The sequence below is a fragment of the Puma concolor genome, chromosome D3 (assembly GCF_028749965.1).
Source record: "Puma concolor isolate L17-30 chromosome D3, mPumCon1.1.hap2, whole genome shotgun sequence".
Classification (NCBI taxonomy): domain Eukaryota; kingdom Metazoa; phylum Chordata; class Mammalia; order Carnivora; family Felidae; genus Puma; species Puma concolor.
Window position 1 is genome coordinate 53153039 of NC_141678.1, and position 25562 is coordinate 53178600.

The 25562-nt window shown below is 35.3% G+C and overlaps 1 protein-coding gene and 1 pseudogene across 2 annotated transcripts in view; one reads left to right on the top strand and one right to left on the bottom strand.

Annotated features, from left to right (window-relative positions):
* Positions 1–748: 748 nt before the first annotated feature.
* DSC1 (desmocollin 1) overlaps positions 749–25562 on the bottom strand; it is a 30502-nt gene continuing 5688 nt past the window's right edge. Inside the window, exons 4-17 of one of the 2 annotated variants that reach the window (XM_086682678.1) lie at positions 25186–25305; positions 24016–24171; positions 18637–18781; positions 16931–17097; positions 16320–16454; positions 14719–14904; positions 12594–12853; positions 12368–12510; positions 8274–8486; positions 6576–6818; positions 4827–4945; positions 4084–4329; positions 3294–3339; positions 3101–3212 (exon numbers count right to left, since the gene is read on the bottom strand). In XM_086682678.1, the coding sequence (XP_086538804.1) occupies positions 3304–3339; positions 4084–4329; positions 4827–4945; positions 6576–6818; positions 8274–8486; positions 12368–12510; positions 12594–12853; positions 14719–14904; positions 16320–16454; positions 16931–17097; positions 18637–18781; positions 24016–24171; positions 25186–25305 (2169 nt within the window). In that variant the 3' untranslated portion in view covers positions 3101–3212; positions 3294–3303. Of the gene's footprint in view, positions 3213–3293; positions 3340–4083; positions 4330–4826; positions 4946–6575; positions 6819–8273; positions 8487–12367; positions 12511–12593; positions 12854–14718; positions 14905–16319; positions 16455–16930; positions 17098–18636; positions 18782–24015; positions 24172–25185; positions 25306–25562 lie in introns of both variants that reach the window. The other variant, XM_025931199.2, reaches the window with a different exon arrangement.
* LOC112868260 (large ribosomal subunit protein uL15 pseudogene) lies at positions 7602–8072 on the top strand (annotated as a pseudogene).

Here is a 25562-nt window from a genome sequence, read left to right on the forward strand (position 1 = left end):
GCTTCTTAAACAGTCTATTTGTTGGGCCGCCTGGGTGGCTCAGTTGGTTAAGCGTCTGACTTTGGCTCAGGTCATAATCTTACCACATGTGAGGTAAAGCTCCTGTAGGGCTCTGTGCTGACAGCTCAGAGCCTGGAGCCTGTTTCCGATTCTGTGTCTCCCTCTCTCTCTGCCCCTCCTCTGTTCATACTCTCTCTCTCTCTCTCTCTCAAAACTAAACATTAAAAAAAAAAACAGTCTATTTGTATAGTTGGAAGTGGTAATTCTATTGTTAGTGGTAAGGATTTCAGATTAAGTGTGGTTATTTTTATTTTTTTTAATGCAACACTACCAAAGAGTTTTTTTTTAAATTATGCTCACTTAATTTTACTGAACCTTACAAAATACACAGGGGTCCATCCATTCTTAGTAATGTTTTCCCCTGCTACAGTTTTATTTTCTTTTCCCTGTGTAAGCAGAAAACCAAATGCAGTATCTGGACAAATGGAATGTTCCTTTGGATTTACTAGAAAAGCAGATAAGAGACCAGAGATGTTTAGCAATACACACGGTCTGTTTTGTTTCATTACCCTAATCTAACCGAGGGTTTTCTACTGGAACGGGACTTTTAAAGCTAAGACACCACAAAATGGAGTTGGCTTTTCTTTTCTGTGATCATAAAAATCCTCAACTCTAAAACATCTATTGTGAGCAATTTCCAAATAACACAGCATATTCCATTTTCTAAAAGTAAGCATAAGCATAGATACCAAGTTTAATAAAACATTTTTAATCAACTCAGGGGAAATGAAAGCTTGGCAAAGTTAAAGAGGTATTTAACAAAGCCAATTATTATAGCAATTATATCAATTTTCATCTATCTTGGTGCTCCCAAGGAATTTTTTCACATGAAATACTTTGAGATCTGAATCAAGATAAGAAAAATTTACTTGTATATTTTCCCTAACTACAGATTTAATTACAGAAAAACAATTCATACCGATTCACTTATTGACAATTGATGGTTAACTTATATGAAATAATCCATAAAATACAATGTTTTATTAACAAACTAAATTGGTCAACAGTACAATGGAGTTTCATAAATTTTCTCAGTCATACAAATAACATTTAATTTTGAGTGTAAACAGAGAATGCGAATTTCCTAACTAAAAGACAAGTCATAGTTCCTCTGTGAGATAATTTTTAATAATATTTGAAAATATTTATAATAGCCAAAACTGCTTAAACAAATTCATTTTCCACACCTTCTAACAATTCTGCTAATATTTTTAAAGTGTCTTGTTTTGCTAACCTTTGGCCTCTAATTGTACTTTACGTTCAGATATAAAATTTCTCTTTCCTATTTAAGTAAACGTAAGAAATGAAAACATAAACTAACACATATAAGTTAATGTTCAGCTAAAGATTTTTAATTGTTCAAAAAACATTCTGCACCTATATTCAAGAATATAACATGGCATGAATATATTCCAAATTTTAACATTATATTTAAAAATTTCAAAACTGGTACCATTCTTCGCATAATATATGTCAGACAACAGAAATTTCATTACCCCCCAAAATTATTTTACTCACAATTGCTATAAAAATCATACATTGTTGACATCCTATAAAATAAAATCTTATTTATTAAAACTACTTTTTTTATTCTGCTCTAATATCCAATTTCACATCAAGAAACACCTTTAATTCAAAGCGGTAATTGAGAATCAGAGGACTAATTACAAAATTTTACTTACAAAATTTTAAAAAATCACCACTCTTTTTTCAATTGTTAACCAGTTAATAGATTTTTAAAAAAGAAACATTTTTTTTTGTCTGAATGAGAAATTTCTGTGTGATCTATACTGTCACTGTAAATTTATAGAGTTTGGCACAAAGACTATTAAAATATTATTTAAATGGATATTTCTTTCTAAATTAATTAATGTAATATCCTATTAAGATGTTATATATTCAAAATAATTTATTAACTCGTGTCCATTTATCCATCATTCATTTCAATGGTTTAACATTTACATGCCAGAAATTCATTATTTCTGATTTTCAATTTTCTTAAAGTAATTACCAATGTAAGCAGAGTATTAAATTCTATTACGGATGCTCATTCCATTTTTAGCATATTTAAAGGTCTAAGCACCATGGATCAGGGTTGCAAGTCTAATGCCTTCCAGGCTGGTTTCACAAATGCTTGAAGATGGTGGGCCTCTGTCAAACTAGAGAGCGCATGTTCTTGCCAAGGTATTTACATTTTAAAAAGGTAATAGTACATCCTCCCATCTGATCCTTACAAAATCTCTGTGGCCCAAATTGCCCTGAGCTTCTTCTGCTCCTGTCTTTCCCACAGTCTAGAAGCTGTAGGAATCTGATTACACATCCATATAGACAGAGATCCAAGGACCAAGCGCTGAAGGCCCCTGAAAGCACAGTACTGGGAACACCTCCGCAGGGTGAAAAGTGTAGTGAGAAACGAACACCTATTTACCAAACTGAAGACTGTACCAAAGAATACTTAAAAATCCTTCAATACATAGCCACTCAGGTAGAGGAATCAATTCTCTGGCACCAAAGACAATATTTCTAAGAGCGTTTCTAAGAGCAACCTCCCCATGTTGTTGAAGAAAATATTTAATTTTCATCTAAAATTAAAATTCATTTCTCATTTGCCTCCACAATACCCAGCTCTCCCACCATCCACTTCTATAGCATACAGGGTACCATAAATTCCCACACGGAAGATGAAAGAAAGCACACAGCACAGTGCTGAAAAGGGCAATATATACATGCATATAAAAGAAAATTAACACATGAAACTTCTATTTCTAGAGAACATGGAAGTTATATCAGACGAGGAGAATTTAGAGGAGTTTTGTATTTATAGTATCCTTATCTATACATGACTCGAAGTTTACCTCCAATAAACAAACATACTAGCAGATGCTGCTATCATTTTACATTTAATAAACTCCCGCATATGCATTTGTGGATGTTTCTCCATTAAAACGCACATTTTATTTCTTGACACACGTCTTTGCTAGCGTCCTAAATTTGGGTTCCAGATGATCAAGAAACTCAAGCCCTTCTTCTTCCTGCCGATCACTGCAGCAGCCTACAGAGCCGGCCACAGACCCTTTTCCTTCATAGTTATACGAACGAACGTAGTCTTCGGAATGTTTATGCTCCTCGTCTTGTCCACACAGATACACCTTCTGTATCAAAAAAGAGCACATTTTATTATTTTTTTAAAAACACCTAAACATATTAGCTTAAAAATAATGTCTTTGATTTACCTTTTACTGTTTAATTTTTAATCAGAGTGTGTCCTCTAACGGATTCCTACATATAAAAAATGCACATGATTGGTCTGTATTATATTCATTCTGAAAATATAGCAGATATATAAATGCTCCTAGTGAACACATTTATGAAACTTAAAGCTACACACATATCACAAAGCTAACTTACAATTTCCCATTTGACATAAGATTTGCATAGTTGCAGCGTATCTGTGTAATTTCTTCACGTATTTGGGGGACCAATATAGGTTATGATTCTTCTGTTTATACATTATTATATAGTGATAATAATGTAATATATTAAAGTGGCTAATATTAGTCAATATTGATTAATCTGAACATAAAACAAGGAACTAACACCCAAAATAAAAACTTAACAGTCTACCTGATTGATGCTGGTAGCCGGTACTTAATGACTACACAGAAGATTTAATACACCAAAAAATATTTACAATTTATGATCAGTCCACATAAATCTTTCACTCCAGGTGATCTTCCTGCTAATTTTGGGGGAAGAAGCTATTGGTCTTTTTATACCTCCTAAACATGTCTACATATGCCACTCCTAGATGGTTCTGTAGTTTCATAAATGTTATTTTAAAAATTAAACTTTAAAAGATCATTTTGCCTTTGGGTTTGGGCCTGAAATCTATATCTATGGTAATTAAACACTAAAAAGGTGATGAGTTCTAGGTGCATGGAGAGTAAAACTTCTGGGAAATCCTGACTTATAAATCGTGTTTAAACTCTCATGTAATATCATCTTGAAGACATCGGCACTCACTTCGCCAAGCCGAGGTTGGGTGAAGCTGTGCCAGTCTGTGTATGTGTATCTGCCAGTATCCTGTCCTGCTCCCTTGACAGATTCCAGGGTCTGATGTCCACCTCCTTTGCTGGAATCCAAAGTGTAGCCGCCTTTGACCATCTCAAAGCTTTGCTGTGTTTTGACTCCTTGGCCACCAAGAGTGCCACCAGACATGCTTGTGTCACAAATGTTGGATGTCTGTGTGGGCAGTCTAATATTTGCTTCCTAAAAATAAAGTTAGAGTTATAAAATGAATGAATCAAATTGAAGCTAACAGTTTGCTTTCATTTCTTCCCCACCAAAATTCACATATTGAAGTCCTAATCTTCAGGGTCTTAGAATGTAATTTGTTTGAAAACAGGTCATTAGATATGCATTTAGTTAAACTAAGATGAGGTCATACTCAACTAGGGTGGGTCCCTAATCCAAAGGCCAAATTTAAACACAGACATGCACACATGGAGAGAATGCCAACCGAAGATGTGATTTATGTTGCCATAATACAAGAACTACCAGTTTGTGATTCTTTGCAGTCCTGTGAAACTAATACAATAGAATCATGAAGTTTAAATGAATTAATGTATGCAGGTCATGTGAAATTCTGCTTGGCATAGTAAGTGCTCAATAAACATTAGCTGTTATTATTATTACTGTTACTACATGATAATCAACTGTTATCATCCATCACCAAACAATTCATAGGAAAGTGGAATCTAATTTACCATCACTTCTTCTCCAGGTCCTTCAGTATTTGACACAATTAAATTTTGCTGGGCTACATCTGGAAAACATTTCTTTACTGTTCTCTTAGCAGTAACACAGAAACAAGTAAACAGAATACCTAAAAAATAAAAAGCATTTAAGTAAAATAGTATTTTTTCATGCAAGTATATATTAAATCATTTAAATCGTATGATTTTTCTTTTAAGTTTCTTCACAGAACTTTAAAAAAATTTTATTCCATAAATTGAGATCTTTTTGGGTCATAAAATTTAAAACAGGATATTAACAAATGTATTCGTATATAGACCATCTCTGTCTTATTGAGATTAGTAGGCTAAATGAGAAAGAAATCAATAAAAAGTAATAAGGATGAAGTGAGCATAGTTTATTAACAAGTCTCTTCCCAAGTTCAGAATTAACTTCAATGATTCTCTTATTTCCTCCACACTCAAACGGCAACTCCCTTTGATGGAAATTTAAGCTTGTGTTGTTGGTACTTAAAATCCATACAGAACCCACTTAAAGGGTATTAGGCATAAATACAAACATGAAAGGCAGTTACATAAAATCAGTGCCCAATTTTGAAAGTGTATGCCGACTACTAATAGTGCTAAGGGGAACATCCTATTTCACCTGAAACTCAAATCAATGAGTTAGGACACAGTAAAAACTATGGGGAAAGTCTCTAAATGCAGATAGATTATAGAGTAAAATAAACTGTTAAAAAAGAAAGGAAAGGGAGTGTGAGTGGAAGGAAGGGCACAGAAGTGTGGGGAGTGATTTCCATCACTTTTGCATCTCTAAAACAACAGTTTGAAGAACGCAAAATCTTAACATTCTTTGCATGCATTACTTTTCCTCAGTGGCTTACCATACGACCATTTTCCACACACTGGGTTCCTTTTTGTTTGTTTCTTTTTTTAAGAGTTCTAATGTTCTTTTCTTATTTTTTTTTTAAGTTTGTTTGTTTATTTCTTTGCTTTTAGGTAATCTCTACACCCAATGTGGAGCTTAAACTCACCATCCTGAGAGATTAAGGGTTGCCTCCTCTGACTGAGCCAGCCAGGTGCCTCTCATTGGAGTCTTCTTAAGATGTATGTTAAATCATGGCGCCTGGGTGGCTCAGTCAGTTGAGTGTCCCACTCCCGATTTCCACTCAGGTCATGATCTCAAGGTTCATGGGATGGAGCCCCATGTCGGGCTCTGTGTTGACAGTCTGAAACCTACTTGGGATTCTTTCTCTCTCTGTCCCTCCCCCACTCACACACTCTCTCAAAATAAGTAAATAAACTTAAAAAAATGTATGTTAAATCACTTCATTAATAACATTGAGCATAAACATCTAAGTGAGTTTTGGAAGTACTCTTCACTATTCTTTTTGTGGATAAACTTGACTGGTTAAAAGACTGTTTTGTATGGGATGGAATCTTAACATTACTTTTCTACAACCTCTTTATTTTACTTATGGAAAAATGAGCTCAAAGAAGCGGAAATGATTTATCCAGTATCTCACAGCTTATCATTGGAAGAACTAAGGGGACACCTCTGAAAATTACTTTGAATTTAATCTGCTCTTGCTGATAAGTTTCTTCTGTGAATCAGAACCCCAAGTCATACAGTACATACAAGATTTTCAAAAGGACACATTTACCAAAGGCTATAAAGGCCATTAAATAAAGAATTACCATATATATATTTTAAATATTAGATAAAACTTCAACTAATACATTCTAGATAATTATACTTACATAACAGCAATGCAGAACCCAACACCATGGCAAGAATAGCCCATCTTCCAAGTATTACATTTGATGGCTTAAAATCTCTCACATTTTTAATATTCATCTTACAGTCAGATGGGGTTGTACAGTCACATACTCTCACTGTTAACATGTGTTTTGCATCTAAACCATGTCTATCTTTTATTATGATAGGCACAGTATAATAGTTATAGTCAAGAATTTGTCGCTGACGAAGAATGGCAGTTTTACCTAGAGGGAAAAAAAGGCAAAGAAAAAATATACTTATATGACTTTTTTTTTTTTTTAAGAGAGAGAGAGAGAGAGAGAGAGACCGCGTGAGCAGGGAAGGGGCAGAGAGAGAGAGGGAGACACAGAATTGGAAGCAGGCTCCAGCCTCCTAGCCGTCAGCACAGAGCCTGATGCGGGGCTTGAACTCACAAACTGCAAGATCATGGCTTGAGTTGAGGTCTGACAGTCAACTGACTGGGCCACCCAGGCACCCCTATGACCTTTCAATAGCAATATTATTCTTCCTTGGTATTCTTGGGGTGGAGGGAGGAGGAGAGAAGGTGCAGGATTTAGCTTAAAGGAAAAATGCTAGCGGTTCATTTTTATTTCTTAAAAATGATTTTGATTTCTTGAAAAACTAGGAAAATTAATTAATATTACTCTCCACTTATATTAGGCTAAGCTATACTTAATGTTATTCACATATTATATTTATATGTTTTCTTAAAAGATTTTTGGAACAAGAGTCTAAACATAAATATATTATGCATTTCTTTAAAAAAAGTAAGGTATTCAGGCTCCGGGTGACCTAGTCTGTTAAGCGTCCAACTTTGGCTCAGGTCATGATCTCACAGTTCATGGGTTGGAGCCTCGCATCTGATTCTCTGCTGTCAGCACAGAGCCTGCCTCGGATCTTCTGTCCCCCTCTCCCTCTACTCCTCCCCACCGGTTCTCTCTCTCAAGATAAATAAACTTAAAAAAAAAAAAAAAAAAGTAAGGTATTGTTCCTGTCTGGGCTGCAACATGCCATCCACACTGAGGAAAACCCAGAACCTTCGGGGTCACATGAGCCAAAGCCACAGTTGCATCAGCAAGTCCCAGAAGCAGCCAGGAGGCCAGGGTAATAAATAATGCTAGTGACATGCACCACCATAGGATCAACTTCATAGGATCAACTTCAACAAATATCACCTACGTCACTTTGGAAAAGTTAGTAGAAGGCATTACCAGGTAAAGAGAAACCAGAGCTCTGCCCAACGGATAACCTTGATACAGCGTGGACTTTAGTCAGTGAGCAGACATGGGTACGTGCTGTCAAAAACAAGACTGGAGCTGCTCCCATCACTGATGTGGTCCGATCGGGCTACTGCAAAGTTTTGGGGAAGGGAAAGCTCCCCAGACAGCCTGTCATCGTGAAGGCCAGGTTCTCCAGTAGAAGAGCAGAGAAGCTACAGTGGGGTGTGGGGTGAGGGGCTCTGCATCCTGGTAGCCTGAAGCCATGTGGAAGGAGGTTCATTAAAGCTAACAAGGGTTTTTTTCAAAAATAAATAAATAAAAGGCAAGGTATTACCTTTTTGGGGGATCAATAAAATAATTTCCTAAAATGAATGTTCATCATAATGAACTAAAGTGAATGTCAACATCATCAGCCATCCTAAGTTCCTAATGATTAGAAGATTAAGCAGAATTACACACCATCCTTTGTTTCTAAATTCCAAAGTTTGTTGGCAGAATTATCCAGAAAGAATTCAAAAGGTGGACCATTCTCAGGTCCATCTGCATCTACAGGTTCGAGAACGGCATAATCCTTAGCATGCTGGCAAATTGTCACTTCTTTATCAATTTGCGGTGGGTGATCGTTATTATCTTCCAGAAGAACTACCAGGGTTCCCGTGCATGATCTGCCAGCTAAGAAAGATTAAAACCAGCATATTTTTTACTTAAGATTTTATTTTCAACATCTCTACGCTACACAGATGACATCTGCTTTCTACTGGCTATCTGAACTTGAATTTCACACACTTTTTAGAGCACAAATACTATTGCTACAAGTACAAATAGTGACATGTCACTCTTCCTTAAAGATTGATGGCTGTATCAGGTATCTTGAGGTGCTTTTTAAAATAAAAAGGTATGAGATTATGAGTAATATCACTACAGAGCAACCAGTTGAAAATAAAATTGATTTCTTACACCTTTCTGAAGAGCATATATTCATCCTGAAAATACAAAGGCTTTGGTCATCAGTCACTTCCTTTGACTTCCTCTCCTGACTCATTTCCTCACATCCTCTTTGCTCAGACTTTGTGAAACTTATCAAACCCACGAGGTGTGCTCCTTCTTGTCTGCTTTGGTACATTCTGTTGCCACTGCTAGGAATACTTTTGTCTTTCTCTTTGCCTGACAAAATCTGGTTATCCTTCAAGAATCCCCTCAAATATCGCCTCCTCGTGAAACTTGCTGTGACTTATATGGACAATGGTAGCAATATTCTCCTTTGAGTTCCCACAGAACTTTGCTCATCATTGACTCACACACTGAACTGTGAACATGTTCGTCCTAAGAACTGAGTCATACTCACCTTGATAGACTATTGATCTTCCCAGCATTTATTCGCTAACTTATAACTTCATACTAACACACTGAACATAATAGTAATGCTATTACTATTTTATACTTTCCAAAAAACTTAGTTGAATAAACTATAAAAATAAATTTGCACCCCCTCCCTCATTCAATAAATATGTTTTTGACAATAGGAGTTCTTACTCATCTCTAGATGGCCACTGGTATTGTACTAATACTTTACACATTAAGTCTCCATAAATATTTTTAATGACAACATTGCCCATTATTTGTGTTTAAACGATAATGCAGCTCAAAAAACAAGTTTAAAATTTATCATTTGTGATAGGATAATAAACTACAATAAATGACAAGCTTTCAAAATTGAAATAAACAGAAAAATAATTGATAAGTTTTCTTTTTTTTGCTTCGAATACCAGTCTAAATTTTGAGCGTATATGTTGAATTTATCATAAACACCACTACAAATCATATTTAAATATCATCCATTTTTAGTTTGAAATAAGACTTAAGTGATATCTTGAATGCTTTAGTGATTTTTTTTCTGTTGAATAACTATAAAATTAATTTATTAAAAGTGACTTTTAAATTACTTAACAAAAGGCACCCACTATATACCTATTTAGAAACTATTCTATGTGAACAAATTTTAAAATATCTACAAATAAAAGAAAGATCTAGATCTTCTAGTAAGAAATCTGCAATAGGATATAAACATTTTGATACTTCCAGAAATTTGTAGCTAAATCTGAACACAAGTAACAACTTCAAAATCACCAAACTAACAAAGATGTGTTAATTTTCACAATCAATCTAGTTACAGGAACAGAATATAAATGAGAAACAATGAAACATCCTTTTATAGAGAAGACACATCACCTGTGATAATTAACATATTATTCCCTGGGAAGGGGGCCTTATGAAGTATTAAGAGAAGACCTGAACACAAACGAGTGGAAACAATCACAGATGTCATTGCCATTCATTTGAAGTTAAGGGACCTGAATCTCAAACAGGTGGGACAGTGCTACACTAGGCAGAGGGTGTATAAAACAGTGTTTTCTAGAGTGACAGCGGGGAAACCAGCCTGCTTAACAAAGAAGACTAACACAAGAAACAAAGCAAATAAATTGGATTCTAGGAAAGCTAGAAGAATGTCTGGGTCATCATCCTGAAATATTTATGAGCATCAAAAGTAAATGTTCACGTGGAACTATAAGTAATTACTTATATATTTGGTCCTTGGAAATACAGATTAATGGATTAAAGTTCAAATGAACAAAAGCATTGGTGTTACCATATCGTCTTATATTAATACTTGTAATATCCATGTCTTTATTTCTTCTTGAGCACACCCAGGTTATTCATGAGCCTGGGACATAGAATCTTACAGTTTAGATTTGGCATTTCATTTCCTTGTACTTTTAGCAACCAAAGACAAAGTTAATTTCTCATATTTCTGTTCTCCATATTTTCCTTCTCTTCAAATAGTATTTCATTTTTCTATCACCAACCTTCTTCATTTCTTGAAATCTCCCTTTATCCTTTAATCTGGGCAGCTCTTAACTGATTTCTCCCTCTTATGATATCCACACATTTATGGGGAAAGTTGTCATACCAAGAACCTCTTATGAGAATTTAATAGTCCTTTAACTGGTATCATGTGAGAATTTGCCCAGTGTTATGAATTCTAGTTTTCATGGTAACATGCCTGGTACTTGGAACTTACTAGACTGTCAACATTTGTGGAATAAATGAGGAGAAATAAATCCTTCTGAATGACATAATAATCATGTTCTTGAATCATTCAGATTTCACTTTTGTTTATACAAGAGTAGCAAATCGCCCATGGTTTTAGAGTGGTGGCAACATCATATTTCTCAGCTAATGTTTTCACCATTCTTTGGTAGCTTTTTTGTCCTTCCTATATTGAAAGAACTACATCAAAAGCCTGTGTGAGAGATATCAAGAGGAAGGGAAGATCATATGTACATGGTTATGTAATGATAGCCACATTTACATTTTCTTTTAGATTTTGAAACCTAAGTATTTTGGACACATGGGAGTAACATTTAACAATTGCTTGTTTGTATATTTTTATGGTATATACATTAGTAATAGTAGCACATTGTATACAAACATACTGGCAAATATAGGGAGGTTGCTGTGTGCGGATCTCAGCCAGTGGATAACCAATTTTGTGGCTGGACTGACCCTTGTGGTTCTTAGATGATTGCAAGGTGCCTTAGCCATCAGGAGGCTTTTGGAGAAAAAAGGTCCTGGAAATTATGTGGCTCAGCTGAGGCCACACAGCAAGGTTGTCGTGGGCAGGAAGAAAAAAAGCAAGCCTGGGGTACTGCTTTTATCGGGGTCAAGAGTTGGGGCTAAGGGTTTCTGGAGCTCATTCTTTACTGGTGAATTTAAAATATTGGAGCAAGAATTTAAAGCACTGGGAAGTGAAAACACAAGCAACCCCAGTGGTCAGTTATTGAAAGCAAGCAAGATGAAGCAAAATGAAGGAGCGTGGGGTATTGGGATGTGGCTTGGGTCTTTGTCTAGTCTGCTTGGCAGACTAGATGGCAGATAGCCATCTTTGAAGTGGATGCCTTAGCAATCAAAGCTTAAGTCAGGCAAGCACTTGCATTACAAAACAAACGAAACTGTCAGGGCACACATTACAATGGTGCACATTCAAAAATGGTTTACTGTAGGAGTGTTCGTTCAAAAGGGTTTTGAAAACACTACTTTATGATATCTGAAGGACACTTCTTCACAAGAAAAGTTCTAGAATTAAGCAGAAGGACTGTAAGCCACAGCAAAAGACTGAAGAGTCATTGTTTGATCATTTCTTAGGAAATATGATTAAGTGCTTTGTTACCCATTACGAGACGCTCAGAACAAACTTACCTTGAGCCACTGTTATAGGTGGGTTAAACCCTTTCAGCAAGTTCAAACCATAATAATCTAAATCTGTACTCCTGAAGACTGGAGATCCTGGAGGAGGCCACCGTGTCTCTGGCCATTCATTCATCACCTCCTAGCTTTGTGTTACTGACGCACTAGAGCTGATGTTGGGTGGTCTCCAATAAATTGAGCAGTCAGTGCAAACATATTTCACACTAAGTTTGGATCTGGCAATAAACAAAGTTCACCCCAAGATTTCCTTAAAGATACATCCTGTATTTCTAGAAAACTGTACTCACCTGCATCCATTGCAACCACGGAAACATTGTATTGGTCGTGTTTTACAAATTTTGATTCTCTATCTAGCACTTTTATAGTTCTCAAGTCACCAGTGTGTTCATTAATCTCAAACCAGTTATCTTCATCTCCTATCTTCTTATACCTAATTTTTAGAAATCAAATGTAAATGCTCAAACCAAAGATTGAACATAATCTCAAAATATGTTATTTTGAAGAATACATTACCTTAAGCCTTCACTGCTGCGTGTTTCCGGATCCAACGCTTTGTATCCCTGGAGTTCTTTTCCAACTGGGAGGCCATCTGTACTCTGAAGAACTTTTACTGGTGGTTGGCATTCAGGGCCCTCATCACTGTCTTTAATTTTAACAGTGACAGTTGTAGTGCACATAGTAGGAGCTTTTGAGTTTGCTGCTTTAGCGAATTGTGCTTCATTAAGTACACCAATTTGCAAAACAACCTCGCGATGCACTTCATAGTTCAATGGCTGTTCAATAAGCATACTTTAATCAGTCAATTTGGAGCACTGTATATAACAGAAGACTTATAAGTATGATTCCAAGTTTTAGCACAAAAAGGAATATCATTTTTGCATATAAAATGTTACCCAAAGCAGGTGCTAATGTAGTTAAAGACAAATAGTTAACTTCCTATAATGAGAAACAAACACTATCAAATACAAAATTGTTGACGATTCAACCAATTTTTCTTCTCCCTTTTCTTTCAGAATGTCTTGCCTTCACTTTTTTCATTACAGGTTTAAATATTAATAGAAATATAGAATAAGTGTTTGAATAAATCCAAATTTATCAAATGAGGTAACAGTGATAACTAAGAGATATATAAAAAGTATAAATAGAAATATATAAAATAATCAGACTACTAGAACATGAGATTTGGCTATAATGGAGCAGTTGCTTTGTATGAGTAAAAGTTATGATATTACTGAAGTACGTTATATTTATGTTTTTTTAATGATTATATTTAGGTTTGTATAGCTCCTAATCAAAGTGCTCAGTTCTGAACTGAATAATGAGAAGCATCTTGAAACAAAAGTTAAACAATTAGAGACTAAAATCTATCAGGACAACAACAACAAAAAAAAGGAAAGCAAGAGAAAGAAACCTAGACCCCTCAAAAAAACAAAAAGAAAGAAACAAAAAACCCAAGAAAGAACAAGACGAGTGAGAGAAAGAAAAAGCAATATAATAATTAAATGGCATTTTCTAAAAATCTTAGGAGGAAAGTACAACTTGTGCATATATACACAAGAGTGCATATATGCACAAGAGTACATAAGAAAATACACTGTCCCTAAGAAATTAATCAGGAAAGTTATGCAACAGGTTAGTGAGGGCTCTGGAAAGAAGGACTCTGAAAAGAATCAGATTTGTCTACAGTTATAACACCCTGAATATGCCTGATCTCATCTGATCTCAGAAGCTAAGCAGGGTCGGGCCTCATTAGTACTTTGAAGGGAGAAAAAAGAACCAGATTTAGTTCAAGTAATCATTCTGGGTGCCACTAATTGCAACTGAATTTTTAAAATCCCCAAATGCTGGCTACCTCAAATATAGGAGAAAGAATAGGAATAGCTGCTTAATATTTAATAGTCTGTCTTGTACATTATAGAAAAGTAAAAGTATAATATGAGCATGGAGGCACTTGAAAAGTCAAGAGGTTTGACTTCCAGTAGTGATTCTTCTATTTCTCTCTTGTGTTCCATAAAATAAAGGATTTGGACAAGTGGGTATCTAAGGTTTCTTCTAAGACTAATACTTGATTACTAATACAGTATTTCTCTGCCTTGGTTTTCACTACATATGGAACAATGTGTTTTGTACCCATAATGCCTATCTTCTTCCTCTTTTTTTTTCTTTATTTTGAAAGAGAGAGAGAGAAAGCACGAGCAGGGGAAAGGCAGAGAGAGAGAGAGAGAGAGAGAGAGAGAGAGAGAGAGAAAATCCTAAGGAGGCTCCTCGCTGTTAGGGCAGAGCCTAACACAGGGCTCAATTTCACGAACCACAAGATTATGACCTGAGCTGAGATCAAGAGCCATATGCTTAACCAACTGAGTCACTCAGGTGCCCTAATGCTTACCTTCTAAGAATGAAGATGAGGGTAAAATCATCATCATCATCATCATCATCATCATAACAAAATCATCATAACAAAACATTTATGTAAACCAATAGAAATCATTTCAGCATTGTCTCTATTCACATACATACAGTCAAATACATATAGAGATATAGTACATAGGATATAGATATAGATATGTAGATAGCAATGCCCAAGTGTAAGTTAGTGTTTTTTAAAATATTGCTTGATCGTTTTTTTGTTCTTGTTTACCTTGACAACACACAAGACTGCTTCATTTGTATTGGGGTCTGTGCTAATTTTGAAGTTTCCATTTTCATTTCCCTGTAGGATCTTATATATAGCCTTTGAGTGAGGAGTGTTTGGTAAGTCCTGATCATGTACCGCCATTCGTAAAATCTCAACATCAATTCTGTTTTCTTCTACTTCTGTAAAATACTAAAACAATTGTCCCTTGTTATTACAAATTCATAGCATTAACATGATTTTCTACTCTAAAACTTACATTTAAAGAAATATTAAACAAAGTGATATGAGAACGTGCAATCATATAGTGGAAAGAATTTACAAATTTCATGTATGGTGTACTTCTCACTAAACTGACTTTTCAAATCTTACTCATTCTTCAAAGACTAATTCATGTCTTAACTTCTAAACTTCTCTAAATCATTCAAGCCCTCAGATTTGTCTCTATTCTGAATCCCCTCAATATTTACAGTCTCTGGCCCCTTTTATATGAACATATTGAACCTTTAATATTTGTAGATAATTATAACCTACATTGATTTCTTATTATTACTGGATGATTTGTTACTATGCCAATTTTTGTTTTTAATTTACTTCTGATTCACTAGCAAACATTTTAAGGAAAAAGTTTTTCCTTTTTTGAGAAATTAAATCACATTTTTTCCTCTTCCTCCAAAGAATAAATGTTTACAGAAGCATATTATATTAATTAAAAGACTAAAGAAAGTAGTAAATCAGAATCCTCTAGAGATGTAACATGAATTCATAGAGGGATGATAGCCTGATACCTTTGAAGTATAACAGATCTTAATTCTAATCCCAGTTTTTTCTCTTACATGGTCTACACGTATGAGATCATGAGCAAGTTATTTAACTGACTTTTCATTTTCTCAAATAAAGTATGGGATAAACATACCCTTAAAAGTTGTAGGGATCCATATAAAACAGTCTATGAATGTACCTATCACTAGGGGTTCTCTCTTCTTTAACTTGTTCTCTGGTATAGATTAATGAAAAAATGAAGATTACTCACTAAAAGTTCAAGAAAGAAAAACCATTTCCTGGAAGTATCATCCTGTATATATTTCTTGTATTGTGTATTTCCTAAGGGAAAGTTTGCTCCTATGTGATGTTGGAAGACTGCATATAGATGACGGTTGGGGGGGTGGGGGAGAGGTGCACACTGTACTTACTGATCTCCCAGCAGAGCAGAAAACACAAAGCTAGTCTCCTTTTAACATCTTAGGAAGTTAAAGTGAGAAAGATACCAGAGAGAGGGCCACTTCTCCTGTACTCTATAAAAGGAATTTAAATCCAAGGCATCACTAACAGACTTTGGCATCCAAGAAAATGATGAATACATGAACATCAAGCATCAAGGGTTAAGAGGCCATTAGACAGCCAAGAGAATAGTTTTTTCCCTAGCATTTAGAAATGCCCGGTCCTTCAATTATTGTTACAGAAAATCTTTTTTTGTTTATATGTCATCTGTAAGCAGTAGCTCTTAAAACCAAAAATGTGTAGTCTCACAGAGCTACCAAATTCCGGATGTGTTTTTTTTGAAAAAGTAAGTGAACCTTGGTAAACAAATACAAAGATGTACTCACAGATGTTTCAGTAAAATATGGTGAATTGTCATTTTCATCCTCAAGTGAAATTGTAATTGTTCCTGTATTAAATAAACCAAAAGGTTGCCCCCCCATGTCTCGCACTTCCATTATTAACTGGTATGTATCACATTTCTGAAAAAGAAAAGAAAAGAAAAGAAAAAGGTACATTGACGAACACTTATATTTCCTATAACTTATAATTCTCATAGCCATTGCTTAGGATCTTGTTATTTTACACTTCTTTTATTTTATTTTATTTTATTTTATTTTTTTAAAAGGCCACCTTAAATATAAATATAGAACAAGAGATTGGCTAGTCAGTACAATAGAAAACTGATGTACCTAACCTAACCTTTTAAAATGCAAAGCTATTTTATCATTCACATCAAATTAGGTCAATGATTTTAAGTGAGAACTTGTCTAATATCTTGTTTTTTCCCCGAATCTCTGTAGAGACAAAGAAAATATCAGAGAAGCCCTAAGGACAGCCTGTATAGAAGCCAGCTGGGAGAGGTGGCTGTAGGATGCCTTATTGTAACTTCTCTGGGAGTTCATTATCAGTTTAAATATAGCTTAGTGATTGTAAAATTAATTAATCAGCTCATTACTTCTCTATCCAGTAAAGGTGTAGTTGTGGTGATGACACCTGTATCTGGATGTATGGAGAAATGCTTTGGATGATCTGGGATTTGCTGTAAGATTTTATATTTCAGACGAGTATGTAGAGTGTCAGGTTCATCGTGGTCTATGGCAGTCACTTGTCCCACTGAAGTTCCTGTTTAGATAAATGCAATATCATCAACAATTTAAAAGAGCAATATAATTGAATTACAAACAAGGTATGGTTGCAGTATATTCTCCCCAAAACCACAAGTAGATTGATTTTACAGGTTAGTGGAGCGGCTAAAGCTCTCCCAAACTCCAAGCTCCCCTTACTTGGAAACTTCACTTATGTGGGTACTATGAATAACACGGTTTATATTCCACACATTTGAGAATATCCACCCCACCCTTGGTAGCAGCGGTTCTCAAATTCTTCCCCCCTACCCACCACCCCAGTTCATGGACTATTTTTGGATGGGACCTTCTCTGTATATCTTCTTTTATAGCTGAACTTGATAATGTTAATTAGAGGAATAGCACAGCTTTGAATATGACAAGAAAGATTTTACACTTTGATATTTTAATAAATGTGCTGAATTGTTAATATTCAAGTAAATGCAGGTAACTATTAATATACTGTGTAGCAGTCTGAATATCATTTGGACAAGCTTTACGGCCCAGAAATCAGTGTATTAGAAATGTTGCTTTACCAAACTACTAACTGTGAAAGAACAATATTAAACATGCATGCATACATAATGACAATAGAATGGATGAGGCATTTCTTGCAACTTTTTACTTTTTTTGAAAGTTTATTTATTTTGAGAGAGAATGAGACAGCGTGCATGTGTGGGAGGGGCAGAGAGAGAGGGAGAGAGAGAATTCTAAGCTAATATACTTAATAGCTAATAGAATTCTAAGCTAATAGAATTAGCGAATAGCACAGAGCCCGATGACAGGGCTCAATCTCATGAACCGTGAGACCATGGCCTGAGCCGAGATCAAGAGTTGGATGCTTAACCAACTGAGCCACACAGGTACCCTCTTGTAACTTTTCCTTTTAAAATAAACCTCATAGTCCTATGCCCATTGATGTGCCTAGGTCACAGTCTTGGCTGCCTAAGAGCATTAAGCCAGTTTAGCTTTTTTAATTTGTCTGAAAAATTTGCCAACTAAAGCAATATATTTATTTTTATAAGTCAGATAAACATTTCCATGAGATGATCTATTTCTGGGTCCTTGAAAATTTATTGAAACTTTGTAAAGATTCAAATTATTTATTGCTTTATAAAGGCATCTGTGACACCTATGTACATGGTCAAATCATAAAACATAAACAGCATTTGTCTGTCACACGTTCATATTCATAGCGGATTCAGCTGCCTTCTACATGAGCAACGAAGAAATGAGGGCAAAAAGGTTTGCCTCTGAAGAGTATATGATCTTGTAAGACTACAAAGTTTCATGTAGAATACCCTTGACATTCAAGCATTTTAAGAAAAAATATTTATTTATTTAAGTAATCTCTACACCCCACATGGGGCTCAAGCTCACAACCCTGAGATCAAAAGTCGCAGACTCTTCCATCTAAGCCAGCCAGGCACCCCTGACATTCAAGCATTTTTAAATGTTTCGCATACTTGTGTTTCAAGCATGACTGAGGAGCTGAATCAAAGCAAAAATCTAGTGTTTTTCTAAGAAGGGAACTTACCAGTTCGACAATTTTCAGGCACACTAAAGATAGTCACTTTGTTTTCAAAATATGGAGCATTATCGTTATCATCTTCAACTTTGAATAGCAAGGGGAGCGGGTACTCTGGCGCGTAGCCGTCTGCAGTGGTTGCATAGGCATATAGCTGAAAGGTAGACAAACACCATCAGCTCCTTCTCAAATGACAAACGATACACAAAATTAGGCCTAGTGGATGGGGAAAGACATGTTGTTTAAAAAGTCCTCCACAAAAGAATATGTAACTAAGAACTTAAGCGATGGAAAACACACCAGTGCAGACAATGACCTTATGGCTTTGATACTCTTGTAGTGTTCACATTCTCCCACCAGGTACCATGCACCCCAGAATGAGGCTACTCTGCTCTCTGAATTAATCACATGCCCTCTGCTTGTTAGAGCACACAAATTTCCCCCACTTATGCTAATGACAGGTGTTTTTTTTAAGACTACAAAAAACAGGATTTCATTTATTTACAGATTTGCAGAGATGTATACACAGATATCAACTATCTTCAGTGATCCAATTATGAATTCTTTTCTCTACTTATCTGTACTTTCTCATTTTTCTATCATAAATATATATTTGTTATGTATTAAAAGTGCCAATAAAATCATATACATATTTCAAACTCAATCTCATAATAATCTATCTTGACCCCAAAGCTGGGATTTAATGTGTTCTCCTTGTAAACACCAATTTATTTCTTTCTACCTCTTATATGCTTTATGCATAACAATTGTTCAATAAATAGTCATTGAACTAAATAGATTTTCTCACCGACAGTACCAACTAAATGTGCCCAAGGTAAATTCTGTATTAATTCAGTTCTTCGGAACAATCAATTCTTCCTGATTGTCCTGCTGTGACCATCTTCCAAAATGAACCAGGATTAAAATTCCAGGTATTTAACTCCTCCCTGTCTTTCAATAGCCTGATTAGTTGCCAAGCTCTAGGGATTATGGCATTTCTGTGTCTCTGGCATCCATTATCGCTTTTTAAATCCTTAAAAAATTTTGTTAATCTATTTATTTTGAAAGACAAAGAGAGCCCACACACATAAGCAGGGGAGGGGCAGAGAGAAAGCGAGACAGAATCCCAGGTACTATTTTGGGTACCTGGTTTTATTTTGTTACCAGTGATGAGTTAAGTATCTCCAAAATAAATCAAAACTGAAATCATTATTGTAGACAGGATGATCCAGATTAGGAATATAGCTAAACTTTAAAGCATAGCCTCGCTCCCAAGGGGAATCCATTTATACTCCAATAATAAAGAAATTATTTATATACTTTCTTATTTAGTCATTAAAGCAACAGTTCCAAAAAATAATAGTAATGGTTTTACAGTTTAGTTCCCATTATTTTATACTGAAAGCAATAATCATATATATTCAAGTATATGAATATTGTTTAAAAGAAGTATAATATAGAATATTATACTTTAAAATTAGTCACATTTTTAGCTGAATTAGAAGAGTATTATTTACATTTCAGGTGTGTTTTTGATATATTGTTTCTCCCTTGAATTCTTCTGTAGCTTGGAGAATCTCATTTCTTTTAGCCCTTTTGCACTGCAATTTGCTGAAATTTTCTTTATCTTTGAGAAGATGCAAATAGTTGCCAACAGAAGTGGGGACTTGAGTTTGACCTTGTAATGAAAGATATCTAATGTTGACTGAGCAGAGTTATGGAGAGAGCAGTGCCACCAAAGCTGAGTGGGTACAGAATGTGATTTGCAACATACATATAAAGACAATGGGTAGACCTATGAGTCTAGAAAAGAAACACATGTTGCAAGATAATAAGGCTCTGGTTGGATAGGTAAGGGATTACACTGAAACCCAATTTTCCCCTATGTATTTACAAAAGATACAGATTATCCTCAACACTCAAAGAGAAAAGTGTTTATAACTGCTTTCTTTCATATATAACTTGGAATTATTGAAGAAAATCCTCTTCTTATTTTTTGAAAAACTTGGAAAAAATGGCCTTATACACATCCCTGAAAGATAAGATGAATTTAATGGTTTAAGACAAACTCCTCAAACTGCAATAATGGTGCGACTCATCCAGAAAAATATTTACAAGCCAAGATTAAACATGATAACAGGTGGCAAGTGAGAGAACAGAAGCACAAAAAGGATATGTATTGAATTAGATTCATGGTTACTTGTTCTCAATAATCAATAAAATTGAATTATTTCAAGTAATAATAACTGGTTAACACATAACATTTATATATAGGTTATATAAATGCAAAAAGTTGGGAAATCCCATCAAAATCCTACTTTGAAGGCAAAATCCTATGGCATGTGTATTGTTCGATCTGCCACTAGAATTGTTTTTAAAGAGCTTTACAGTTTATATATTGATATCACCAATATTATGGTGTTTAATGATGGCAACAGCTCTGAGGTAGGTAAGAGAACTATTAGAAGCCCATAAAATACAGAAGGAAACAGATTCTTGAAGGTTGTGACCCTTCCAAGGCTAAAAGAAAAAGTGGCAGATACTGAAGATCTACTAATTTCCAGAGAAATAAGCTTTCCAATATAAAGCAATGAGTGAAATTGATTTGATAGGAAAGCAAAGACATATTATTATTATTATTATTATTATTATTATTTAATGTTTGTTTATTTTTGAGAGAGAGGGAGACACAGAGTGTGAGCCGGGGAGGGTCAGAGAGGGAGACATAGAAATCAAAGCAGGGTACAGGCTCTGAGCTGTCAGCACAGAGCCTGACATGGGGCTGGAACTCAAGAACCATGAGATCATGACCTGAGCCAGTCGGATGCTCAACTGACTGAGCCACCCAGGTGCCGCAAAGACATATTATTTTAATTTGCACCTTTATGTTGGTAAAGAAGGCTTCCATTCGATATTGCCTCAAGTGATTTCAGAACTTGCATCATGTTTACATCTGTTATACTTTCTTTTATGAATCTTACTAATTTGCAAGTGATATTTCTTAATATCAATTCAATCCTATGTTAATTGGAACTAGAGAAATATTGGTAATTCTGAAATAAAAATTAGCCAAAAGCCACTTTAAGCATGAACTCCAAACTATTTTATTCCTTCCTCCTTTAAAGGATGTTAAAAAATAGCAAAGTAACTTTTTTATAAGTAATCTCTGCACCCAATGTGGGGCTCAAACTCATAGCCCTGAGATCAAGAGTCACATGCTCTACCAACTTGAGCCAGCGAGGCATCCCAATGTAACTTATTTTTAAAGTTAAACTATTCTCTCCTCCTTTTTACTGGCAATGATCCAGTGGGAAGCAGCTGAAGACCTTCAAATTCCAAAATCCAAAAGCAGAATGTCATCAGCAGAATAAGAAATGAAATGTATGTTGTAGCATACAGAGTATGCACCTTTTTTTTCTCCTCAAGAGAGACTACTAATGTTAGATCTTTTCTTCTTGTGAAGAAGCTATAAAAGGGGCAGAGAATTTACATGTTTACACCCATGCACACACATACACACATCTGTATCTATATATTTATCAGTTATTTATTTGTTTTCTAGATAGATCAAAATGTTTGCAGTAATGCTTAACACACCTTTCCTGTAAGAGTCCATGCAAGCTATTTTTTTAAGATTTTCTTTTTAACTAATCTCTACACCCAATGCGGGGCTCAAACTCACAACCCCTAGGTCAAGAATGGCACGCTCCACTGAATGAGGAGCCGAGCACCCATATGTAAGCTATTTTTTTAAAGTAATGATTTGATATTATTATGAATAAATATGTTTATTCAGAGAATTGGGGTGGAGCATAAAATTATAAAGAAAATACATCATTCTGATCCAGTCATTTAATTTAATTATGAAATCCCTAAAGTGGGCCGTTAGTATTGTTCTAAAAATTTCACCACCTTATACGGTGCTTTGACATCCTTAGGATAGGGTGTCCACCCTCTACCCTACCCCACCCCCAATCATTAACTTCTTTCACGGCTGCCTTTATGCAGCTACCACTTCCTACTTACGTTCCAGATATCTAAGATGTTACTGTCTGGACTGCCCAAGTATGAGATAATTTTCCCTTTTATGTACTCCTTTATCAAAGAGTTCTTTCATTATACTCATAATTCACATATCCTAATGCTTAAACAATTTAATTCATCATCTCCCTGAAACTCACTCTGAATTTCTCCTGTATGTCAGATTAGACATCCGAACATAAGGAAATATGTGAAGTTTGAAAGAGAAAAAAAAATATGTAATTCTCAGAAGAGCTAAAATTTTCCTTTGGGTCAAATTAGATAGACTAAGAGGAATTGGTAAACTTATTCTGGATTACCAAAGAAGGAAAATAAATATCATAGGTTTTCATGGCTGGAGGATAGTCAGAGAGAAGAGAAGAAGCACAATATTATTCAAGAAGTGAAAGCAGTGAATGTCAATCTTAGGATACGTTTAGAATTACACTGGGTAACTTCAAATTTTTAATTGCCTGTGCCCCATCCCAGAACAATTAAATCAGAATTTCTGGGAAATGACCTGAGCATCAGTAGTGTTTAGAAAGTTCTCATGTGATTTATAATGTACAGTCGGGTTGAGACTAGTTGAACGATGCTATTATAGGGAAATTCAAACTCAACAGAATTTACTATTGTCCCAAGATTCTATAGATCAAAGCCTTTCATTTAAAATTCTGTCATTACGGGGCGCCTGGGTGGCTCAGTCGGTTAACCCTCCGACTTCAGCTCAGGTCACGATCTCGCGGTCCATGAGTTCAAGCCCCGCGTTGGGCTCTGGGCTGATGGCTCAGAGCCTGGAGCCTGCTTCCGATTCTGTGTCTCCCTCTCTCTCTGCCCCTCCCCCGTTCATGCTCTGTCTCTCTCTGTCTCAAAAATAAATAAACGTTAAAAAAAATTAAAAAAAAAATAAATAAAATTCTGTCATTACATTAAAAATTTTTAAGTTTATTTATTTATTTAGAGAAAGAGAGACAGAGAGAGAGAGAGAGAGAGAGAGAGAGAGAGAGAGAAAGCGTGAGCAAGAAGGGGCGGGGCAGAGAGAGGGAGAGAGAGAGAATCTCAAACAGGCTCCACGCTCAAACTCACTGTGAGATCATGACCTGAGCAGAAATCAAAAGTCTAACACTTAACATCCTGAGCCACCCAGGATGGCTCATCATTACATTTTCTCCCCTTTCTTCTCTTATGATATCCATTATCTTTCTTTATCAATGGTACTAATAGAAATTTGAAGTTTATGTTATATATTGATAATATTTAAATATTAAGTCAAATAATTGATTCTTCTAACATGCAAATAAGCAGCATTGAAAATATTAATACAGTTATTTGAAAGGTAATTCTGAATAAACAATCCAATAATCTTACCGGAAACTGTTCATATTGCTCACGGTCTATGCTTCGCGTACAAAAGATATCTCCTGTGTCCTTATCTATGTAGAACAAATTGAAGGGCTCTTTGTCCACGCCTGGTCCACTTATGGAGTAAAAGATGGTGTAGTTCTGTGCAGCATCAGATTGGACCTGTAACAATAAGTGACAATTTAGGAAAAGAACAAATATGCGATGATAAACATCTTCAACCTAATATGTGGTGATGTTTCCATTTTTAGCACTTCCTCTCTTTCCTATTCGCCTACTCTTTCTTTCCCTTACTTATTTTCTCATCATCTCCCATATTTTTCTAAATTCTTATTCATCTTCTGCAACGTGCAAAGCCACAAACTCAATCATCTATTGGATCCCAAATTCTTTTGAGTGATCTGCATATTTATGGGAAATCTTGGAGCTATACCTTTACAATTCCTATTCACTTAATTATTATTAGTATATAAAGTATAGGAACAATTTCAGTGTGTTGAGTTATTTGGAATGGAAACATTTCTGATTAAAAAAAATAGAAATAATGCAACTTTCCTCCCACAATTAATTCATAATTTCAAACCTGACCTACTTTTACACTCCAGCTATCTGACAGTGATGTCACCTTTTTGATCAACAAAAATACTGGTCTTTTCTGTGTGGATAACTTTATTTATTTATTTATTTATTTATTTATTTATTTATTTATTTATTTAAAGACTTTATTTTTAAGTAATCTCTACACACAACGTGGGTCTTGAACTCACAACCCAAAGATCAAGAGTCGCATATCCTACCCACTGAGCCAGCTAGGCACCCTGGATAAGTATTAATGAAAGGGACAGTTGAATTATGCAAAATCTGCTAGGCATGTCCTCTGTCCAAGAATGCTAAATTCTGGTAGACTATTCAGGAGAATCTGGATATAGACCCAAGAGCATCAACAACTCAGTATCTGAAACTTGTCGCTGAATGTTAAATATGATTTCTGGAGGAAAGTGACAAAACACACTGATTCTTTTCTAGTTCTGGTGAATAGATGATCCTTATTAGTACAAACATCTTAAAGTCTTGATTCAATTCAAATGGATTGAATTTTAAAATAAACAAGCAAAATTTTAAAAATAAACAAGCAAAAAGCCTCCACTCTACAAAGTCAAACGAGGTAAAATGTACCTGCTGAACATGTTGTGGAAATGGACCTAAGGAGTTCTCCATCAGTGAACAGGGAATAGGGGCCCATCGCCTCTTGCTGCGCTTGAGAACTGGGTCTTTTGTGTGTCTCTTCTTGGGAACCTGCGTGTGATGAGACATGAAGAAATACAATACTGCCTGTCATCAGGAACTGTGATTTTCACATGTACATTAACATGAGGAAAATAAGTAAGAGTTGTACATAACAAGATCACAGGTAATACCCTCACCATTTCTGTTTTGTATTACTAAGATTCATACACACGCTTAAGAACCAGTTTCACCTGATTTAATGAGTTAATCAACCAGAACTTTGTAAGGCATGGATGAAAGATGACATCTTGAGGAGTATATACCCC